Source organism: Eulemur rufifrons, chromosome 3 (genome assembly GCF_041146395.1).
Source record: "Eulemur rufifrons isolate Redbay chromosome 3, OSU_ERuf_1, whole genome shotgun sequence".
In the NCBI taxonomy this organism is placed as follows: domain Eukaryota; kingdom Metazoa; phylum Chordata; class Mammalia; order Primates; family Lemuridae; genus Eulemur; species Eulemur rufifrons.
In genome coordinates this window covers 81,664,344-81,686,487 of record NC_090985.1, presented here as the reverse complement: position 1 = coordinate 81,686,487, position 22,144 = coordinate 81,664,344, and the positions used below count along the sequence as shown (strand labels likewise).

The window sequence follows — 22,144 nt, the reverse complement described above, 5'->3', positions numbered from 1 at the left end:
GCAAAGGGAGAGAAGTTACTGCTTTTCAGTTTTAAGTAGTGTAATAAATCATACACAACACCATAATTTGAGTTTACGAGGAAGGAAATACTCTTTAGGTTGTAAAAGTGACCTCCAGTGGGCAATAATGCTCTCAAATCTGTGGCCTAGGGAACTATATTTCATTGATCGTCACTTTTAAAAAGTCTATATAGGCAACAGTTTTCCACTATAACTTTCACATCCATTTAGCCAATTACATACATATAGTATTTATTGGTTTAATAATGTATCTGGATTGATTCATTAGTGTGAACTGTTAACAGAAAGGTTTTTTAAGAATATTTCCCCAATGATCTTCAAATCAACATCAGACATAGAGACATATAGAATAGTAGGAATGCTAAAGTCCTACCTAAATATTTTGAATTTAGAAGAGACATTAAGAATTAGAATACTGAATTAAAAATTAGGTAACTGCTGACATGGAGCATGCATGCAGGTCCAAAATTAAACAAAACTTGCTAGAAAATCTAGAAAACACTTTAGATTCTACTTATACTTTAATTTAGCTCCTATGAGGTCATGAACATGAAATTATGTTCAAAGAAATAACCTGTTGTGAAACACGGAGCTACAGGTAAACAGAGGCACACATTAAATAACCATACATTTTAGTCTTTTTTAGTGTGAAAAGTCATTTTTTAAAGCTAAAATTTCATGGTTTTTTTCAGATTAAAAGAGCTGTTATTCATCATTTCAGAAAAAAATGTGGGAGAAGGAAAGTAATAAGTAAATTCGTGGGTTTTGACTCTAGTCCAAAATTATTTTATAGCTCAAATTAATAAGTCACTTGTGTGCACAATATCATTGGATATATGCAACCTCTTAGAAATGTGGTCATGCTGTACTGAGCATAAATGAAATTATGAGTCAGTTATAAAATACATACTATTCAATCTTCTCACTACCTTCCCCTATAACTCACTCGTGGTTCTGGAAACTGCTTATATATCTGAAATGAAAGAAGTGAAAGATCACCATGAAAACAACAGAATATTCTCTATTACTTTAAAAAACTAAAAAGTCCAGCTATGAAGTGTTTCTAAATGGTATTTCAGCAAGGAGACAAAAGTAACCTTTGCTACAGGCAAACTGTCTTTCAATGCTCTGATGAATACTGATGAAGACAGACTTACTTGTTATTCCCTTAGAAAATAAAATTGGTTTCTACTGTGGAGTAAATAAATCCAAAATTCACAGTCAAGTCTAATTGTGCTATAACATGGGCAATATTTCCAGAAAATTGGCTCCTTTCTGAAAGAGAATGAGCTCTAAATGCCCATGTTTTAAAGTAACACTTAATACAAAATTCAAAAGGTGAATGCTTAAGGTTTCTTCCTTCTAATCCTAGCATTGAATTGGCAGAATTTTCTGTAAAGGGGCAGACAGTAAATACTTAGGCTTTGCAGGCAATAAAGTCTCTAACTACTCATTTCTGTCATTGTACTGTGAAAGTGGCCATAGGCAATGCCAAAATCAATGGCTGTGGTTGTGTTCCAGTAAAGCTGTATTTACAGGCACTAAAATTTGAATTCCATATAATTTTCACATGTCATGAAATATTATTTTTCTTTTGATTTTTTTCTGACCATTTTGAAATGTAAATGACATTCTTAGCTCAGGTGGTAGACTGACTTTGGCTCAAGGGCCATAGTTTGCTGACTCCTGCTCTAGTCCATCAATGAATAAGATCTACCCAGTGGTGAGAAGAAGTTCCTCATGACTTTTCCTGCTGTGATATTTTTTTCTGAAGATACGATTAAGTTCCTTAACTCTATGATATATTTGTGTAAAATGAAAATTTCATATAATAAACATTAGCAGGAGAAATTTTAGTTCTATGATCAGGGATAAATTTGAGATAGAGGAAACCTTTCAAAATATAAAAATCAACAAATACGAAAGCACTTTCCCAAAACAAACATTAAAGTTGATGCTCCTTTTTAATATATCTCATTTAGCACCCTAATGCATAAAAAGCAAAAATCAAGTTATATTTTCAATTTTGGCAGCTCCAGGACCTCCTAGAAGCTGCCAAGGGCAGTGATCATAACCAGTCTTTCCACACCCCATAGCATTCAGCACTGCTTGACATGCGAGCAAGCAAAACAGGGAAGTTCAAAACCTACACTGAGTCTGTGTAATACAAAGCAAGCCAGAACCCACTGTCATTCCTCTAGGATGATGATGTGGGGGTCTGTTGTTACACAATGTCACTTAAGTATGTTTTTTTATATTAATAAAAAGCTTTATTAGCCTTGGGTAATTTTGCTCAAATCTGTGATGTTTGTGCCTCTTTAGATGCTGAGGAATGTAGTCACGAACGACACTATTCAGTGAATACTGACGTGTGTACTACATCGTGGATGCTAGAATCATGAGGCAGCCCTGGCTACTTGCAGAAAGTAATTTAGGACACCAAGGATGTACTCATATGCATGATAGGCTAGAACAATTAAAATTTATAAATAGGTAAAAGAATTAATGGAAATATATAATGAATTCCTAAGGACAGTTTCATGTATTCTATGGGAATACTCCGAGGTCAACATTTGGAAGTACTGGGATCCTTTCACAAAAAATGTCCCTATAGGGCCACTACCAGAGAAAGCTTACTGGGCCAAACATTCTATTTCTCTCACTAATTTTATCAAATGAATTCTATCGAATCCAAGTCATTCTAATTTTCTTAGAAACCCAATTTAATTCCAACCTATAAACATTTATTGAGTGCCTTCTAAGTGCCAGAGGATAGACACTGAAAATACTGAGCTGAGTAAGACCCTGCCCTGGATCTCAAGGAGGTCACTGCCCACTGGGGTTAGGCCAACACGAAAATAGATAATGAGATGTAGTTTGGTAAGTGTAATAATGGGATAATGTAAAAAGTACAGTTAGAGCAAAAAGGAAGGTGAGTTTTAACTCTCTTTATAGGTTTGGGGAAGGCCTATTGACTGTAGTGATGTCTTGGTTGACTCTGATAGACACAACAATTAAAGTTCCCCTATGAGCAAGGAGAGCATGGGCCAGGCACCGCACAGCACAAGCAAAGACAGATGCACGAAAGCAAGTGACGTGGTGGCTCAGGACCACGTGAGAGCAGAAAGTGTGGGTATAAGTTAAGCACAGGTGAATGGTAAAAGATGAGATTAGAGACACAGGCAGGAACCAAATCACAATCTCCTTGGCTTTCATCCTGCACACCTGTGCCATTCAATATGTATGTGACTACTGAATACCTGAAACGTAGTAGTCCAAAATCAGGAATGTTGTAGGTGTAAAATATATACCAGATTTCAAGTATGAAAAAAAAGTAAAATATCTCAACAATCTTAAAAGTTGATTACATGTTGAAACAATATTTTAGATATATTGGGTTAAATAAAACATACTGTTTCTTTTTATTTTTTAAAATGTGGCTACTAGAAAATTTTAAATTACATGTATGACATTTGATTCCTCATGTAGTAGTCCTGTGGTTCCATATTCACCCCAAGCACTTAGGCCAATGGTGGTGCTATTTCTCCCGCCAGTGACTAGTTTAGAGAAGGGCACACGACCAACTCAAGCCAGGCCTATGAGCTATGCGGGAAGGATAGCTGGAGGGGGTCCTGGTACAGATGCCTTTGCTCAAGACAAAAGATCAGATGTCTCCTTTTGGACGTGGCTGTATTGCACATGACACAGAGAAGTACTGTGGCCCATCTTTCTATGAGTCAGAGGATGCAGTGGAGGGTGGCAGAGCTAAGAAATGGGAAAACCTGAGTCCTTGTTGACATCAATGAGCTGCTTTATCAACCAACCCTGGAGCTCACCCTTCCTTTGAACTTCCTGTTATGTGAGATAATGAGGTTCCTTATTATTTATGCCAGTATGAGTCAGGTTTTCTGTTACTTGTAGCCAAAAGGATTCTGGCTGATACACTGCATTAGACTATAATTACCTCAAGGGCCAAGGAGTACAGGTAAGACCATTAGTACTGCAAAAATTCTGTACACAGTTTATAGTGAATCAATATATTATTGTTGTGATAATATATATTTGGATAATATGTGAGAAGGCTTTCCCTCTTTTAGCTCTAAGATACCATATAACTGTAAGACATTATGGCATAATTATTCAGGCAAAGAGACTTTTAATTAATTAGAATATAACCTATGAGTAGAACTTAATCAAAAATAGAACAGAATACCCATTAGATTTGTAAATTGTTACACTTAATGGCTGTCCTTTCACTGAGAGTCAAAGCATGCACACTGGGAACAATTCAGCTTAATTTTACCAATCTGGACATAAACTCTGAAAGGCAATGTAGCAAATGCAGCAAATATACAACTGCTACAGTTTATACCTTATTATTGTGAGAATTAAGCCAAATAATATGTGGAGAGCCTAGTACAATATTTAGCACATGGTAACAACTATATAAAAATTGAGTTCTTGTTTATTTTCCCTTATAGCATTTATTTTTAATTCCAAGTACAGTTGGTTCCCGACTTATGATGGTTCAACTTACAATTTTTCAACTTTATGATGGTGTGAAAGCGATACACATTCAGCAGAAATCATACTTTGAATTTTGATCTTTCTCTGAGCTAGCGATATGCGGTACGATACTCTGGTGATGCTGGGCAGTGGCAGCGAGCTGCAGCTCCCAGTCAGCCACACGATCACGAGGGTAAACCACCGACAAGGCAGGCTGAGCTGAGCTATGATGCTTAGTAGGTTAGGTGTGTTAAATGCATTTTCTACTTACGGTACTTTCAACTTACAATGGGTTTATTGGGATGTAACCTCATCATAAGTTGAGGAGCATCTCTAATGTGCTAACTAACAATGCATTGTCATTTACTCTATATGGTAATCTTGCTTTTGTGGACTAGAAGTCAGATTACAGTAAATACTAACATACATCTGGTATAATTCACTGGCTGGTTAGTGCTTGGTTAGGGGGTTGATTTGTTAATTCATTCTTTTATTTATATGAAGCAAGTAAGTTCCAAACCTAAGCTCAACACAATAAGGTAGGCAGCAGTAAAACTATTAACTAGAAATTAAGCTATAGTATTTTCACTAAGCTACGTCTACTTTCACAATCTTTGTGAGATTAGTGATATTAACAATGTGATCAGAATGAAGATGAATAAAAAGAAAACATAAAGATAGGGAAGGAGGTTTATGACTTTGGGGCTGTAACTAGAAGGTGACTGATGTAATTAAAGGAGACAGACAGGAAGAGGTTCTCACTAACATCTGAAATGATAAAGAAAGATGCACAAAGGGTGTAGGCCAAAAGGAGAGAGTAAAGAATACTTGGTGAGTTATACCAAGCTAGAAAATTCCAAAACTTTTCTGCACTATTACTAAGGATTTTGCTTTTAATTACATACACCAACCAATATAACTTTAATTTCCAAATAGAGTATGTGGAAAAATATTGAGAACCCTCACTAGCTCAATCTTAAAAAAAAAAATAAATTTGTTCTTTACTCAACTTATAAATAAGAATTATCACTCATCATTGAAACCACAACATGATCTACAATTTTTAAATTTCATCAGACAGTTGGCTGACCAAGGACTAAGACTGTAAGTTTTCTTTGCACGCTCCAGTGTCTAGTGGAGTCCTCCCACGCAGTTGTTCAGAGTTAGCTCATGTTTGCTGAAGAAATTAGTTATCTGGAAATTGAAACTATGTTTTTGTTCTGGACAATTAAACATTCTAAACCAATGTGAACTTCTAATGTCACATTTGTTGTGATGAATAAGGCAAACACATGTAGAACATTCTCTCCCAGACACCATGGGGACCTCCAGGCAAACACAGCCTGAACGACTGCCCAATGTCTGGATGAGAAGTCAGAGTTCCCAAATGGGAACAGACCTTTTCCCTGAAGTCAGACAGGGGTGGGCTTAGACCACTTTTTGGAGACTAATAATTATTCTAGGAGGTCTGAAGCAGGCCTTAACTAATCACTGGCATTTGGTGAAGCTCTAAACCCGGCTATGGGTTAAATTTAGTGCATTCCAAGGTGGATCCAACAGACCCAGAGAGTACAGGAGAGGCCTGGGAACATCATCCTTTCACATTTCCTCAGGGTCAGTACTGTGTGAGTAACTGAAAAAATAATGAATCTGGCTTTTTGTCTTTAAATTTAGGTTTATTCAAGTATTATCTACATACAGTAAGATTTACCCTTTTTAGAGTATAGTTCAATGAGTTTGACAAATGTATACAGTCATGTTTCTACCACCAAAATCACGATGTGGCACACTCCATCACCTCCCCAAATTCCCTCATGGTACTTTGTGGTCGGTCCCTCTCGGTACTCTGAGCCCCTGGCACCCACTGAGCTGTCTCCTACCCCCATAGTTTTGACTTTTCCACAATGGCATACAAATGGCATCTACAGTATGTAGCCTTTTGAGTGGTTTTACCATCATGAAACTGGCAACAAGGCCAGTGAGACTGGGACACTTGCGTCAGTGAATGGGAGAGTGGTGGGAACTGAAGTTGGAGATGTGGAGAGGCCAAATCACACAGGGCTTGGATGCCCTAACAAAAATTTTGCATTCTGTAGTAGGTGTGACAGGAAGCCACTGGAAGGTTTTGAGCAGTTGAGCAATGTGATCTGATTAATTTAAAAATAATTTTGGCTACTATGTAAAAGACAGATCATAGTGGAACAAAATTAGAAAAAAGGAGGCTAGTTTAGAGGCTACTGCAGTCATTTGGGTTAAAAATGATAGTGACGTAAACTGGAATGGTAACACTGAAGGTGGTGAAAAGTGGTTGTATCAGAGATGTAACACAGAGGAAGGGATACTGGGACCGGGTGTAGCATGTGAGGGGGAGCAGGGAGTCAAGGACAGCTCCCAGGAGGGCCTGGGCAACCAGGAGGGTGGTGGTGACATCCACCAGGATGGGGGAAAGGAAAACACAGAGGAGACACACCAGGTGTGGTAGGGGGACATGGAGAACTAACAGTTCCTTAAGTTTGGACACCAGCACATAGATGACATTGAATCTTTGTCCTGACCATTTTGCATATCTGTACTAACCTTTGATAGAGAAATTTCACCTAACCGTCCCTGTTCTATTACTTTTCAACGCAGTGGGCACCAGGTGATACATTCAGTCTTTACTTCATTCAGTTCCTAGAATTAAATTTTTTAAAAAGAAGAAGAGAAGCTATAAAGGCTCAAGACTAGAGAGTTCTTCCATTTCTCATCTTTATTTTCTACGCAAGAAAGAACAACCTGAGTTTCATAAGAAGGACTGCCTCAAAAGTTGACAAATACTTTTTTTCTCAGAATACAGATTCTGTTTGCTCAACTGTATTGGCTCAAATGGATTAGGAATAGAAAAATTTTTTTCAGACAATTATAATTTTTCTTGATTTAAAATGTCTGCCTGCTTACTAGCATTTACAAATTAATGGGTGAAAAAGCATTTTGTGGTCCACTGTTTCCACCTTAGAGATCAAGTTTATGCTCCTATGGCAAAGAAGTACCTTCTCCCTAGACAGACTCTCGGGCTGGGGAGAAGGAAATGGCAACACAATGTAAAAAGGCCAGAGGGTGTGGAGTGGAGGTTTACTCTGTCTCCTTTCCCCAGGGAACCCAATTATCCAGGTACTGGAGGAGTACTGACCACCCCACTACCCCACTTTGCACCTCTGAGGCCACCACAGTGGAGTATTTTTGATGCACAGGATGATTACTCCTGTCATGGCTCTAGTCATTTATTCATTCACCAATTTGACTGTTATCGAAACGTTTCCTGAAAGTTTCTTTTTTTATCTTAAAATTTCATGCAAATTTGTCATCTATATTTGTATTTGCTTTAATACAAAAATGTCTTTATTTACTTACCATTAAATATAATGGACATTCCAGAGATACGTAGTATAACCTATGTACAGTTGTGCAGGTTGTACATTGCACACCTCAATGGAGCGCCATTTGCACTGTAGTTACTGCAGATTTGTCTATTAAAAATTATTCTGTCAGGCCGGGCGCAGTGGCTCATGCCTGTAATCCTAGCACTCTGGGAGGCCAAGGCGGGTGGATTGTTTGAGCTCAGGAGTTCGAGACCAGCCTGAGCAAGAGCAAGACCCCATCTCTACTAAAAAAAAAAAAAAAATATGGATAGCTAAAAATATATAGAAAAATTAGCCAGGCATGGTGGCGCATGCCTGTAGTCCCAGCTACTTGGGAGGCTGAGGCAGGAGGATTGCTCGAGCCCAGGAGTTTGAGGTTGCTGTGAGCTAGGCTGATGCCACGGCACTCTAGCCCAGGCAACAGAGTGAGACTCTGTCTCAAAAAATAAAATAAAATAAAATAAAATAAATTATTCTGTCAGATGCTAGTAAAATGCCTTGAGGAAGAGGCACTTTTTTCCCCCCAATTTGTAAAGGTGTGATATGGGCAGACAGCAGCCCTGGATTTTGAACCTTGGCAAATGAACTTGACAGAAGCCTAAACCAGCCTCGTCATCTTACGTAAGAAGCCAGCTTGCAAAGAGGTGAAGAAACAAGGTCCCATAGCTAACGTACGACAAAGCTGGGTTTGATCCCAGTCTCCATTCCCAGTTCAGTGCTCTTCTATAGCAACATGCCAGCTCTGCTAACAGTGAGTTGCTTTTCTCAGATGTGTGGGTTACTGATATACGCCTCCATTTCTTTGCTCAGCCTCAGAAGAAGACCTTTGCAGAATAGGTATCCCAGGCTGCTCTTGCTGTTTGTTTCTACCGTAGAGTAGGATATAGAGACAGATATAGAGGTAGTTATGCTGCACTTGCTAAATATTCTAAGGGGTGAAACTGAGAACAGGAACCATGTCTAACATTCTCCCCATGTATCCTTAGCACCTAGCCTATAGCTAAATTATAGTTTATAGAAGGAAACATAAAACTTTCTATACGTTAGTTTAGGCTATGCCCCTCAGGTCCCTACTGTACTCTCTTCTGCAGCGAGGGCATATGTCAGTGTAAAAGCCTGAAAAGCACTGGAGTGTCTCTGAGCTGCTTTCCAGATCAACATGCTATAACTGTTTATTTTTGGTTGGGCTCATTCAATGAGGAACAGGAAGATCAGCTATAGAATCATAAAATGGTAGACTGGAATGGACCTTGTAGTCATCTAACCCAACTCCTTCATTTAACATTCCAGGAAACAGAGTCAGGAGGAGGTGACAGAAATCCACCCAGGTAGCTGCAGCTAATCTATGCTATGGATAGATTTTCTGGCTACCAATTCCTGAATACCATAATACCTCCCACCAACTAACAAATAATGATTGGACTAGAGAAGGATGTACCCTTAAGAATGTTTTCCTTGGTCTTGAGTTGAACAATGATAAATTATGAGTTTGAGAAGGCAGACTATTTATTCTTCCCATGCAAGAGGCACTACTAGAAGGAAAAAAGATTAGTCAGGACTATCAGAAGTCCTCAAATTTACTGAAAAATGGATATAAAGTGGGTTATTGGGTTATAATTATTCTGTATGTGAATGGTTAATTTAGAAAGCACAGCTTGTTAGTCATACAGTAAACTGTGTATGTCTATTTACTCTGACTCCAGGCTAGAAATTCTATGACCTAGACCATTAGTTTAGTCTAATGTGATGATTAGTTTAATTGAAAATATGTATTATCTTATAAACGGGATGTATTCTCAAGCTGCTATTTAAACAACCAAATGAATTTTTTAATTAAAAAACAATTTACTTTACAGATTTTTAGCTTTATTTCAGAATAAAACTTTAAAAGTAAAAACAACACTGGAACTTCATTTCAATAATATCCCAAGTTGTGGGACTAAGCTGATGGTTCTGAAAATTCACATGGTTATTTTATATACAGTCATGTGCCACATAATGATGTTTCAGTCAATGACAGACTGCACATACCATAGTGGGCCCACAAGAGTATAATACCATATTTTTATTGTACCTTTTCTATGTTTAGATATGTTTAGATACACAAATATTCATCATTGTGTTACAACTGCCTACAGTATTCAGTACAGTAACATGCTGTACAGGTTTGTAGCCAAGGAATAATAGGCTCTACTATATAGCCTACATGTGTAGTATGCTATATCATCTAGGTTTGTATAAATACACTCTATGGTGTTTGCACAATAACAAAATCACCTAAAGACACATTTCTCAAAACACATTGCTGTCATTAAGTGATGCATGACTGTACATTCTATAAAACTTTCTTTAACAGAACCAAATGAGCATATTATAGTGAGATTCCAGCGTTATCTACATTGTTTTGTTGGTCCTTCCTCTCATATATAATTATTAAAGATTAAAAATAACTTCTAGGGCAATTATTTCTTCCTTATAAGAGAATTCTATATTTAAATTAATCATGGCCTACAAATAAGAAGTCTAAAACAACTTAAATCTTCTAGGCTATCAGTTTCCCAACACAAACAATTTTGTTTTTTCAAAATTCTAGCAAATGGTGTCAGCAGGTAACACATTAAGGAAAGCAAAGCTGTATGTGTGCACATAGCTTCCATTTTGATGGCCTCCGATTTCTGAGCGGGGCCGTAACACAGCAAAATGGCAGTGGCATATTATACCTGGTCATGGCTGGCTTCGATGGAGTTTCCAATAGCATGGAAAGTCATCTGCACAGGGGCTAATGTCAGACAGGTCACATACTCTTTGCCACTTTGTCTATCACAGTAGTGAACCTATAACAGAACACACGCAATCTGCTGAACACCGTTTTAGGAGGGAGCCAGATGCAATAGGTCCTTTTTCAAAGGGTCTAGATTTCAAGAAAAATTCAAATAATTTATGCAGACCAAACTTCGAATATTTAAAAACTTACTGGAATCCTCCAATATCTATGAATAATCTATTAATTCCATCTTAAGTCTTTTTTAGGTTTTAAGGGAGTTTAGGAAATGCTATACAAAGTGCTTTACAATTCAGGAGTCCTCAAACTATGTTGAGTTGTATAACTATTTCATTATATATTACAATGAATAATAATAGAAACAAAGTGTACAATAAATGTAATGCACTTGAATCATCCTGAAACCATCCCCCTAACCCCACCCCCAGTCCGTGGAAAAACTATCTTCCATGAAAGCAGTCCCTGGTGCCAAAATGATTGGGGACCACTGCTTACATTACAGCTAGTGGAAAAATTCACAACTAAATGCTACACTTATATTTAAGGTCCAGCTTTTCATATTGCATAATACATAAAGAGCTCAAGTATAAGTCAAAGTTCATTTTATTCTAGTGAAAATCTGTCAGCCTGACTGTTCTCTCATCTTTGACTCTATGTGTATGTGACTGCCACTTAATTGATGGTGACATTCTTCTATTTCTACATTATAGTCCCTACAAAACCACTGTTAAATATATATATTTATATAAAACTATATCATATTGTTTGAAATTTTGACATTGCAATCAAATTGAATTAAATTGAAATGATTTGTAATGCATAGTCCAAAATAAAGTTGCCATAATATTATTTTTCATTGAGTTAAATACAACTAACCATTATTAAAACCACATGTAAGACACACTCCATATCAGAGGGAGGGTATATGGGGACAGAGGAGAGTGAGTCCATCTTCCTATTAAGAAAATTTCCATCCTTCTATTTATCTACCTTCAAAAAAGTTCTTTCAGTGTTTTTTTTAAATTATAAGCTAATAAAATAAAAAGAACATTGCTTTTATGATAAACTAATGAAAATATACCTATAGAATGGAAAAGGATTCCCACTAATTATATTAGAGAGAAAATTGGTTTTTTAAAGCTATAACTTACTCAATTTGTTAAATGTGTGTAGATTTAAGGTAAAGGCTTAAGTGAAAATCTTGAATTTGTGAGGAAGAAAATTAAAACACATACCTGAATTAGTTCCTTGTCTTAGGTTTTATTCTACTTGCTGCATAATGTCCACATACCTTTATTACAGAATATAGCCCACAATTACTTTGTCATACATAATATGGATCTGACTGAAAATTACAACAATATGAACCCTAGTCTAATGGTTTAATAATTCAACTTTTTTAAACCACTAGGGTTAAGAATGGCCATCATTTTCCCTGGAGGTAGGGAAACTTCCTCCTGGGAATCCATAAAAATAGTTTAGAGCTCAAATCAAGTCAATATAAAAGCCTTGTTTCCAAAGTACTATAAAGATTTTGTTATAAAAATGTTTTTTCCAAGTTAACCTCGGGGAAAAAGATTTGACAACAGTTCTCATTCACTGGATTATACCTCCTGAGCAAATTAAAAGCTCAGTCAATGCATATGAGCTCAAGAATGTGGAAGTGTTGTTTACTATGTGTCAGCTAGATATGATGGGGGAAAATGAAACTTATCACATAACAGGTTTATGCTAAAGCCAATAAATGGTGACACTATAATGGCTAGAGTTAACAATCATTTATGATATAGTTAAACTACTATGTCTGATATAGTGCTATTATAAAACATGCTCTCTTTAAATTTAATAAAATATAATCACCCTTTTGACATCAATTGGAAGTCTGTATAAAAGACATGACACTCTCCTAAATATAAAGAGTGATACTGAACACACTTATATGTCAACCAACTTATAGCAGCTCTATTTTTTCTCCAAGAGAAATGAAAATTATAAAGGACAAGACAATTCCAGTCAAAAAGATAAGCTTCAAACTTTGTTTCCATCAGTGGCTCAGATATCATTATTGAAAGATTTAACTTTTCTCCTAACTGTATACAATTCATCATAAGCCTGTAAGTACCTAATAAAATACCGTGCGTCCTGCAGACATTCAATATTAGTGTATATATATAACTAATATATGAAAGATAAATGTAAAAGTACAAGCTAGCACACAGCTGCAAAGATGTCACTGTGGCCAGTGAAGTGACAGAGACTGCTGGCTGTCCCCCACTACTCTTCCACTGTTAATCTTAGCTGGGTACTGGGATACTCACAATAAAAACCATATTTCACAGGCTCCCTTGTAGCTACAACAGGCCATGTCACTAAGTGGACTGTAGATGGAAGAATTCTGTGGCAGTTTTGTGGAAACTTTTTTAAAGGAGACTTTAGGTGAGTGCCTTTTTCTTTACCCATTTCACCAACCTGCTGCTTGTAGTATAGATATTACCATCTTTGACCACGAAAACAAGCACCAAAACCTAGATATGATAGAGTGGTGAGTTGGAAGGAAACTGGGTCCCTGAGGACTTCATGGAAAAGAATCATCATACTAGCTTTAGACTGAAAGCTTATGGGCCTTTATGTGAGTGAAAAATAATCTTTTTTTTTTTTTTTTTTTTTTTTGTTTAAGTCACTGGGCTTTTCATCATTCATAAAAGAACCTAATTCCAGCAAGATTTCTCCTATTATCCCAGAACTGACACTAAACCCATGGCCAACAATAAAAGGAGCTCTAGAGAGCTACCAACATTTAGGGCTAGGCCTTATCCCCTACCCTCTTGTAGGAGTCAGTACAACTGGTCAAATCACAAAGAACACACAAAGGAACAAGGGATGGGGAGGTGTACAGAAGGGAATCATGGGACTGTCAGCCTGATGAGGAATATAGTATTTCCAGTTAGTGAGGTAGCTCTATGAGAATAGCTGGTATAGAGTGGGAATACTTGCATGAGAGAAAGACTGACATTTCATTCCCTGGTGGGAAGCTTGTTAAGAATTGAACCTGTCAGCCCACTTTGAAAATAAATTTTGTCTTAGTTTGATATATGTCCCTGGCAGCTTGGAAGCATATGAAAATACAGACACTGGGCGTGGAGATATCCGAGAGCTCACTCAAGGAGTCCTGGGCATGAAGGGTATCTGAAAAAATGAAAAGGATAAAGGAAGACCTACTCACTCTAGATCTCCATAACCCTTGGAGTGAATGAAAGAGAATCTAGCAGAAGGCAAAGGGCTACTTAGGCCAGCCAGAGTAACACCCACCAACAGAGGGGTTCAGGAGCATGGAAACATGGCTGCCCTTGGGGCAGAGTGAGCTGGGAGAAACTGACCACTGACTCAAGAAAACCATGTACATAATCTATATGGAAACCCACAGTGGAGACCACCAGCAGTGGATGAATCCAGGCTAAGAGTGACACCTTCCCCTACTCCAGTTCCCCTCCCCACACCAGAGGAGTAAGGCCATGAAACAGAGGTAGAGTGTGCAGAAAAGTGTCTGAGAACCAGATCAAGCCCCTACCCTGCCAACCAAAAACACTCAAAGACACTGGAGTGAGAGGAGGAGAGAAAGAGATTGATGTGCACCCTCCCTCCTCTAAGTCTCTTGAGCCAAAACATATGGTTTGCAATGAAGGGATAAGAACTTGGAATTTTATACTGAACTGGACTACATTTTTCAAAACTAAAGGTAACTGGAAAACTATGAGATTTGCCAAAGAAATCACAAAGGAGCATCAATGGGAAATTTGACAAAGCACAGAGGAAAATAGTGACTGCAGAAATATAAAATCATTCCATGTTATACTCACATTGCATTGATACTGCCCAATAAACCAGATAAAAATATGTGAAAAAATATATGAAACTATTGCTTAAGGACCCAACTTTGAATTGAACAAAAATAATAATATGCTGATAAAAGACCTTAAGAAACAGTCACTTTTTACATACTTGACCAATGACTGATAAAAACAAGTTTGATATGGCTCTTTTTAGGTATATGTTTTCTTCTTGGGAACAAAAGTATTAGTGTTCAAAACTGTGAAATAAAAAAAAATGTGAATGACATTGAAATTCACCCTTCTAAATCTTTGCTTCCTATGAGTCAAAGCATTAGCAGGAACCAGGAATCTTAGAACACTAAATTGAAATACCCAGGGCAATAAAATTCCATTATGTTCTGCAATGCATATATCTTCAGAATTGGGTAAAATCTTTCGTTTGAACAAAGCAGTGTGTTCCTACAAATGTGGCCCCAGAAATTCCAATATACAATTTCACAGGACCTTGATTTTGGTGAAAGAAAAATGAATAAAGATAATTTTAGAAGATTAAAAGTCACCTCCCTATGTTTACTTTAAGATTTATTATTTATAAATCATATAATTTTACTACCTTTCATACTTTAAAATGTAAGCAACCAATCTTGATTTTTATAATGTTATAGAACTTGTTCTGGATTTGTAACACCATCAACTACTATAAACTGACTTTTTATTTTTTCTCATGAATTTACAAAAATTATTTCACTGAAAGGTGAGTCATAATTTCCAATATGTCGGCCGGGCGCGGTGGCTCACGCCTGTAATCCTAGCACTGTGGGAGGCCGAGGCGGGTGGATTGCTCGAGGTCAGGAGTTCGAGACCAGCCTGAGCAAGAGCGAGACCCCCATCTCTACCAAAAAATAGAAAGAAATTAGCTGGCCAACTAAAAATATATATAGAAAAAATTAGCCGGGCATGGTGGCACATGCCTATAGTCCCAGCTACTCGAGAGGCTGAGGCAGTAGGATCGCTTGAGCCCAGGAGTTTGAGGTTGCTGTGAGCTAGGCTGACGCCACGGCACTCACTCTAGCCCGGGCAACAGAGCGAGACTCTGTCTCAAAAATTAAAAAAATTAAAAAAAAAAAAAATTTCCAATATGTCAATTAAATAACATTGTTTTCTTTGAAATTTCCAAATCTATAATAATTTTTATTTTAAAGTAAGTATCCTAATTTGATTTGTAATCCCATAAGTCCAGATGAAATACTATACTTGTACATTCTGACATTGATCTCTCTTCAATGGATTTCTTTTTCCTGAAGAGAGAGACATAAATCACTTCAACTATTCATATAATTTGAGAAATAAAATACCATAAGTCTTAAAATAATTAACATAAAAAGCCAGGTATTTGAATTTTTTCATACCTGTTTGAAAATATGAGGGGCCATCCAAGTAAAAATTTAGATTCTCTACCCCCATCTCCAAAAAAATGTTGAATCAAACTGTTGCCTACAGGGCTGAAGTTCCTTGATGTTGCAAGACTGCTAAATATTTTACTAATCTCACCAGGGAACTGGTTAACTGCTTGTCTGTCAGATGTTTTTGAATGGCCACCCCTGTGGAATAAAAATGAGGAGGGTACGAAAAGGATCCATGTTTAAAGAAAGTTGCCTGTTAGATCATTAAGGAAAGATAAAGGCCTGTATATTCATATGTGGTACATAACACAATCACTGTATCAAGAAAACATGTTTGATTAGCACATCTTGGGGTCATTAACTATGGGGTCTACTTCCCAGCAGTGGGCAGTGATTCCATGACAGCATTGCATAGAAGCCCTGCACAGAAGAGTATAAGACAGCAAGGAGCTAAAGACCAAAAGTTTAACACTAAATCTTAGGATACTCAAAACATGCTTGATTCTTGCAGAGTCTGCACACCAGCTGTACAAAAGACCTAAGTCTTTATTAATGCAGAATAGCATGTTCTTGGCAAGGCTCAAAATAGATTTGCTTCATAAATATTGACCTAAATAAAGTTGCTTTTAAACATTTCTTAAATACTTTTTTTAGATCACTTGATGACAAGTAAATTATCTTACTTATTTGGGTCAACTATGGTCAACAGTACAAATCTACATTATGTTATTAATAGTTCTATTTATAACTAATGAATTAATTTATAAGCAATCACTAAATTAGTTTATTCATAAGTATTTAGAACTGTGGCTGGCACATGGTTAGGATTAAAACAATATCAGACAGTTATTATGATTATAACACATCCCTTCAAAATGTAATAAAATAAATGCTAAGATATATAATTATTAAGAACAATATTAATTAGAATAACATCTATTACTGAGTTTCTCTTAGGTTTTTTTCCCCAATCCTTTTCATAACTAACAAACACTATATCTACTCATTTTTAACAAAAATGTGAATATACATTTAACATGCTCAGTCATGTACCAGTGACTTAGTTGATGCATACTCTGTGTTTCACTCTAAATGCAATATGCCTGTCACATTAATGTCTCTAAAGAGATAGGGATAAATGAATGAATGAAATCACATTACACAGACTGAGACACAACTTGCAATTATCTTTTCTCTCTTTTAGAAATTCTATGTTTGGGATAAGCTTTGAAAATTACATGCTTATATTTGGTGTTCAGAATATGGCAGTGATGTGTAAAGATTTATTTCTAGTATAAGCCACAGACAAAAACTGCCTAACAAATGCAACAATAGATACGTTGTCAGTATTGTTAAGGGAGATAATGGCATTCTTACTGTAAGTGATGAGCGTGTATGTGACAAAAATTTTAAACATTTTTGTTTTTTGGTTTCCATTGACTAATGCCAGGCAGGGGTGGGGAACCTGTGGCCTTATGATTTCAAGATTGTTCTTTTTTAAGCACCAAAGGAGACAAGAAAAGCTTCATCTTTCTCTACCGCACCCCTTTTAAAAGATTTGTTCTGTAAAATTTGGATTCAGTCAAAAGGCCATACTTAAGGACCTAGAAGGCCCCACCCCTTTAAGGCTGCAGGTTTCTCAACCCTGCTGGCAGACAGCTATTTATACACACATACACACACACACACACACACACACACACACACTCTTATTCTAGTTTTCCATTTCTATAACACTACTCATGTTTTGATATACCCACATACATTCATTTACATACACAAAACAAACCACATTAAAATCTAGAGAGCTTTGTAAAAAACTAACCTTTTAATAATAAAAATTCTCTTCAAGGTCAAAGGAAAATTACAGTTATATAGGCATTCGGTATACCATCAAAGTTAAAGTAATACAAACTCTTCTCTCAATAGGGCCAACTCTACTACTTTTCATGTATTAGAATTCTACTGTATTGAATATCACTTCAGAAAATGGATAGCAAAGACAAGACCTTACAAATCTTTTCATTATATGCTGGCTTAATTAATAAGGCATTTAATTTTTTAATAAAAATATTGGAATATGGTGCTTTCTACTCAGGAATTGCAGATTTTAGAAACATATAATATGTATTTGTATTTAAAATATAGTTACATTCATGATGAAAGACTATTTATAACTTCTCCAGATAGAGTTAGTTTTCCTTATCCTTCCGGCTTAAGTGCAAGTATTCTGGATATTAAATATAAAAGAAACATAAGAGAACTCAGAAAGGGTGAAAGAAAGACCAACTAGAGTCTTTGGGTCCTAAGGAATAATTCCAGTGGTGAATTCCTGGGTTTTCTTTTTGCCATACATATCCTAGACTGGGTGCTAAAGAAGCCAGCAACCTGAAAAAATGCCAATAGATATAGGAAGAAAAAAAAAATCCCTAAGAAAGCCTGCTCTCTCTAACCAAAGGACCAGGAAAGGAATAATCTAGTAATATAGAAAACTTTTAGACAATAACAACTCTACTCCAGGCAAACACCAGGGAAAAAATGGCAGCTCTATACCCCCATCCAAAACAGTAAAGGTCAAATGGGGAGCCTACATTTTCATCCTTACCAGATTGTAATGAGTTGACCAATTCCCCTGCTAGAGTTGTGACAAAGAAGGCCACTCTGAACTTTCATCTCTGTTGGATCCCTGGACTTTCACTTCTACCTGGTGATAAGGCACCCTAACCCTTATTGCCCAGGTGGTGTCAGGAGAGGCACAGTGGGAGGTCAGGACTTTTACCACCATCCAGTTGTAACAAGTATCCCTCTTCCTACTAGGGTGTCAACAGAAGCTAGACAGAAAACATGAACTTCCGGTAACAAGTTGGCACCCCTATTCCCTAGCTGGTGCAATGTGAGAGGCTTACTAAAACAGAAGTTTTAGGAACATAATGCCCAAAATGTCCAGAATTCAATAGAAAATCACTTCCTATACCAATAAGCAGAATAATGTCAACCTGAATGAGAAAAGACAATCACCAGATGCCAACACCAAGATGACACAGATGTTAGACTTATCTGACAAGTATTTTAAAGTAGCCATCATAAAAATGTTTTAATAAGCAATTACACACTCAAATAAATTTTTAAAAATAGTCTCACCAAAGAAAATAGAAGATAACTCAACAGATGGGCTTAACAGAAAACTAGAGAAAACAGAAAAAAGAATCAATTAACTTGAAGATAGAAAAACATAAATTCTCCAATCTGAAAAACAAAGAGAAATCAGTTTGAGAAAAAACAGAGCCTCTCAAGGGTAGGAGCATAACAATCTAATACTTGTGTCACGAGAATCCCAGAAGAAGAAGAGATAATGGATAGGACTGAAACAGAATTCAAAGAAATAATGGTTGAGGCCAGGCGCGGTGGCTCACGCCTGTAATCCTAGCACTCTGGGAGGCTGAGGTGGGAGGATTGTTTGAGCTCAGGAGTTCGAGACCAGCCTGAGCAAGAGCAAGACCCCATCTCTACTAAAAATAGAAAGAAATTAGCTGGACAACTAAAAATATATAGAAAATATTAGGCGGGCATGGTGGTGCATGCCTGCAGTCCCAGCTCCTTGGGAGGCTGAGGTAGGAGGATCACGTGAGCCCAGGAGTTTGAGGTTGTTGTGAGCTAGGCTGATGCCATGGTATTCACCCCAGCCTGGGCAACAAAGTGAGACTCTGTCTCAAAATAAATAAATAATGGTTGAAAATTCACCCAATTGTAAAAGATATAAATCTACACTTTTAAGAAGCTGGGTATGCTCCAACAGGATAAACACAAAGAAATCCACTCCAAGACATAATAATCAAACTTCTGAATATTAAAGACAAAGAAAAATCTTGGAAGCAGTGAGAGAGAAATAACTCCTTACTTATAGTAGTAAAACAATGAGAATGGCAGCAGCTTCTCAACAGAAACCACTGACACCAGATGGAACTGGGACATTTCCCAAGTGCTGAAAGAACTGTCAACCCAAATTTTTATGCCCAGCAAAAATAACCTTGAGGAATGAAGGGGAACCCCAAACATTCTCAAATAAAAAGGAAACTGAGAGTTTGTTGCCAGCATACCGACCTTGAAACAATGGCTAAAATTAAGTTCTTGAAACAGAAAGGAAATGATAAAGGCAGGAATTTTGGGACTCCATTAGGAAGAACAAACACAGAAAAGAGTAAAAATATTGGTAAATACAACAGATTTTCCTTCTCTTCTTGAATTTTCTAAATTATGATTGACATCTGAAGCAAAAATTATAATACTGTCTGATGTGGTTCTCAATGTATGTAGAGGAAATACTTAAGCCAATTACGGTATAAATAGAGTCATGTAAAGAGCACTGAGAAGGATGGAGCATCACTTCTGTGATATTCTTACCAAAAATGCACAACCTCAATCTGATCATTTGAAAACATTACAAAAACTCAAATTCAAGAACATTCTACAAAATAAGCGATCCGTGTTCTTCAAAAGTGTCAAGATTATAAAAGACTAAAACTATTACTTAATTAGAAGAGACTTGAGAGTGCTAAATGCAATGTGGGATCCCATACTGGATCCTGGGCCAGAAAAAGTTCATTAGTAGGAATACTGGCAAAATTTGAACAAGGTCTGTAAATTAGTTAATGGTATTGTATCATCACTAATTTCCTGGTACTGATAATTAGACAATGGTTACACAACTGCTAATGTTAAATTTAATATGATTTTTCTACTTTTCTGAAAGTCTAAAGTTCTCTTTTAACAGCCATTTATAATAGGAAACAAAACCCTTAGTATTAAGAATTAAGGAGACTTGAAGAAAGCCAAGAGCCCATTAGGGTAGACAATAGATAAAACTTAAGTTTTTCTACGTGTATCAGAATTTTATATTAAAAGAATCTTCAAACAATGAAAGAAGATAATCAGTGGAGATTAAATTATCTCTTAATTAGAAAAACAAAGTTACTGGCACAATGTAGTACTTTCTACCTTTGATATGGGAAGGGAAATAGATGCAGTAAAAAATATTTCTAGCATAAGAGGCTGGAAAATCACACCATCCAAAGCATCATGAAAAAGTAAAGTTAAAGGTTCCTCCTTAAGTCAGAGTTTTAGAGGGCAAAAAATTATAATATAGGCCTATGCATAAGAAGCCCAGTAATGGGGACCAAGAAGCCTGAACCAAGACACATCAATACATGCTACTTGATTTGCAAAAGCTAAGTAGAAATAAGTTGCTGCTTAAGCTGCAAATTCAAATTAGTAGCAAACATCAAAGATTATTTTTTAGATATCTGTACTTTTACTCTAAGAAAGTATTACTATCACTATCTCAACTTTCTCCCCTATTATTCACTTCATTACAAAAAGTTTCCACTGAAGCTACTCTAACAGGGAGCAGTAACCACCTAAATGACAACTCTATTAGGTTCTTCTTTGCAACACTTGTCACAAAAGTTGACAGAGAGCCAGGAAAGACCACTGTCCCAGAGGCCAAGAGAAAAGAAAGTTCAAGAAGAAAGACGAAGTTTAGAGTTTGACTCCAGCCAGGTTAAATGCCTCAGAAAACAAAACTCAAAACTATTCAGGAGAAAGTAACAGAATCCAGAGTCTCTCTAATGTATCATTTACAATAGTCAGGATGGAACCCAAAATTACTTCAAACCTAGAATAAACAGGAAAAGGTGATTCATATTCAAAAGAAAAGGCAATCAATAGAGACCAAACTCAATATATCAGAAATGTTGAAATTAGCAGAAAAGGTATTTAATACACTGATGCTTACCATACTCAAAGATGGAAAGGAAAATATATCCACCACAATGAATGAATGGATAGGAAATCTCAGCAGAGAAACATAAGCTAATAAAAAGAGCCATATGGAAATTCTAGAAATGAAAACAACAATATCCAAAGTAAAAATAAAAATCACTGGATAAAGGAGATAGAAGAGTCAGTGAACTTATAGGTCAATAGTAATTGTACAATCTCAAGCTCAGAGAAAAAACTGCACAAAGCCTCAAGAAATCTGTGGGACAATATAAAAAATACATGTAAATGAAGTCCCAGGAGAAGATGAAAGAAAAAAACAAACAAAAAAAAATATTTGAAGAAAACATGGTCAAAACCTCCCTGACTTGATGAAAGCAACAAACATACAGATTTAAGTAAATAAGAGATATATAGTGAATTGAAAAG

General features: G+C 36.5%; 1 protein-coding gene across 6 annotated transcripts in view; it reads right to left on the bottom strand.

Annotated features, from left to right (window-relative positions):
* STAU2 (staufen double-stranded RNA binding protein 2) overlaps positions 1 to 22,144 on the bottom strand; it is a 291,848-nt gene that overhangs the window by 93,330 nt on the left and 176,374 nt on the right. For 4 of the 6 annotated variants that reach the window (XM_069465515.1, XM_069465522.1, XM_069465516.1 and 1 more), the window contains one exon: positions 10,646 to 10,759. The exons of the other annotated variants lie outside the window; for them this stretch is intronic. In XM_069465515.1, coding sequence (XP_069321616.1) covers positions 10,646 to 10,759 — 114 coding nt within the window. The remainder of the gene's footprint in view (positions 1 to 10,645; positions 10,760 to 22,144) is intronic. 6 annotated transcript variants of the gene reach the window in all.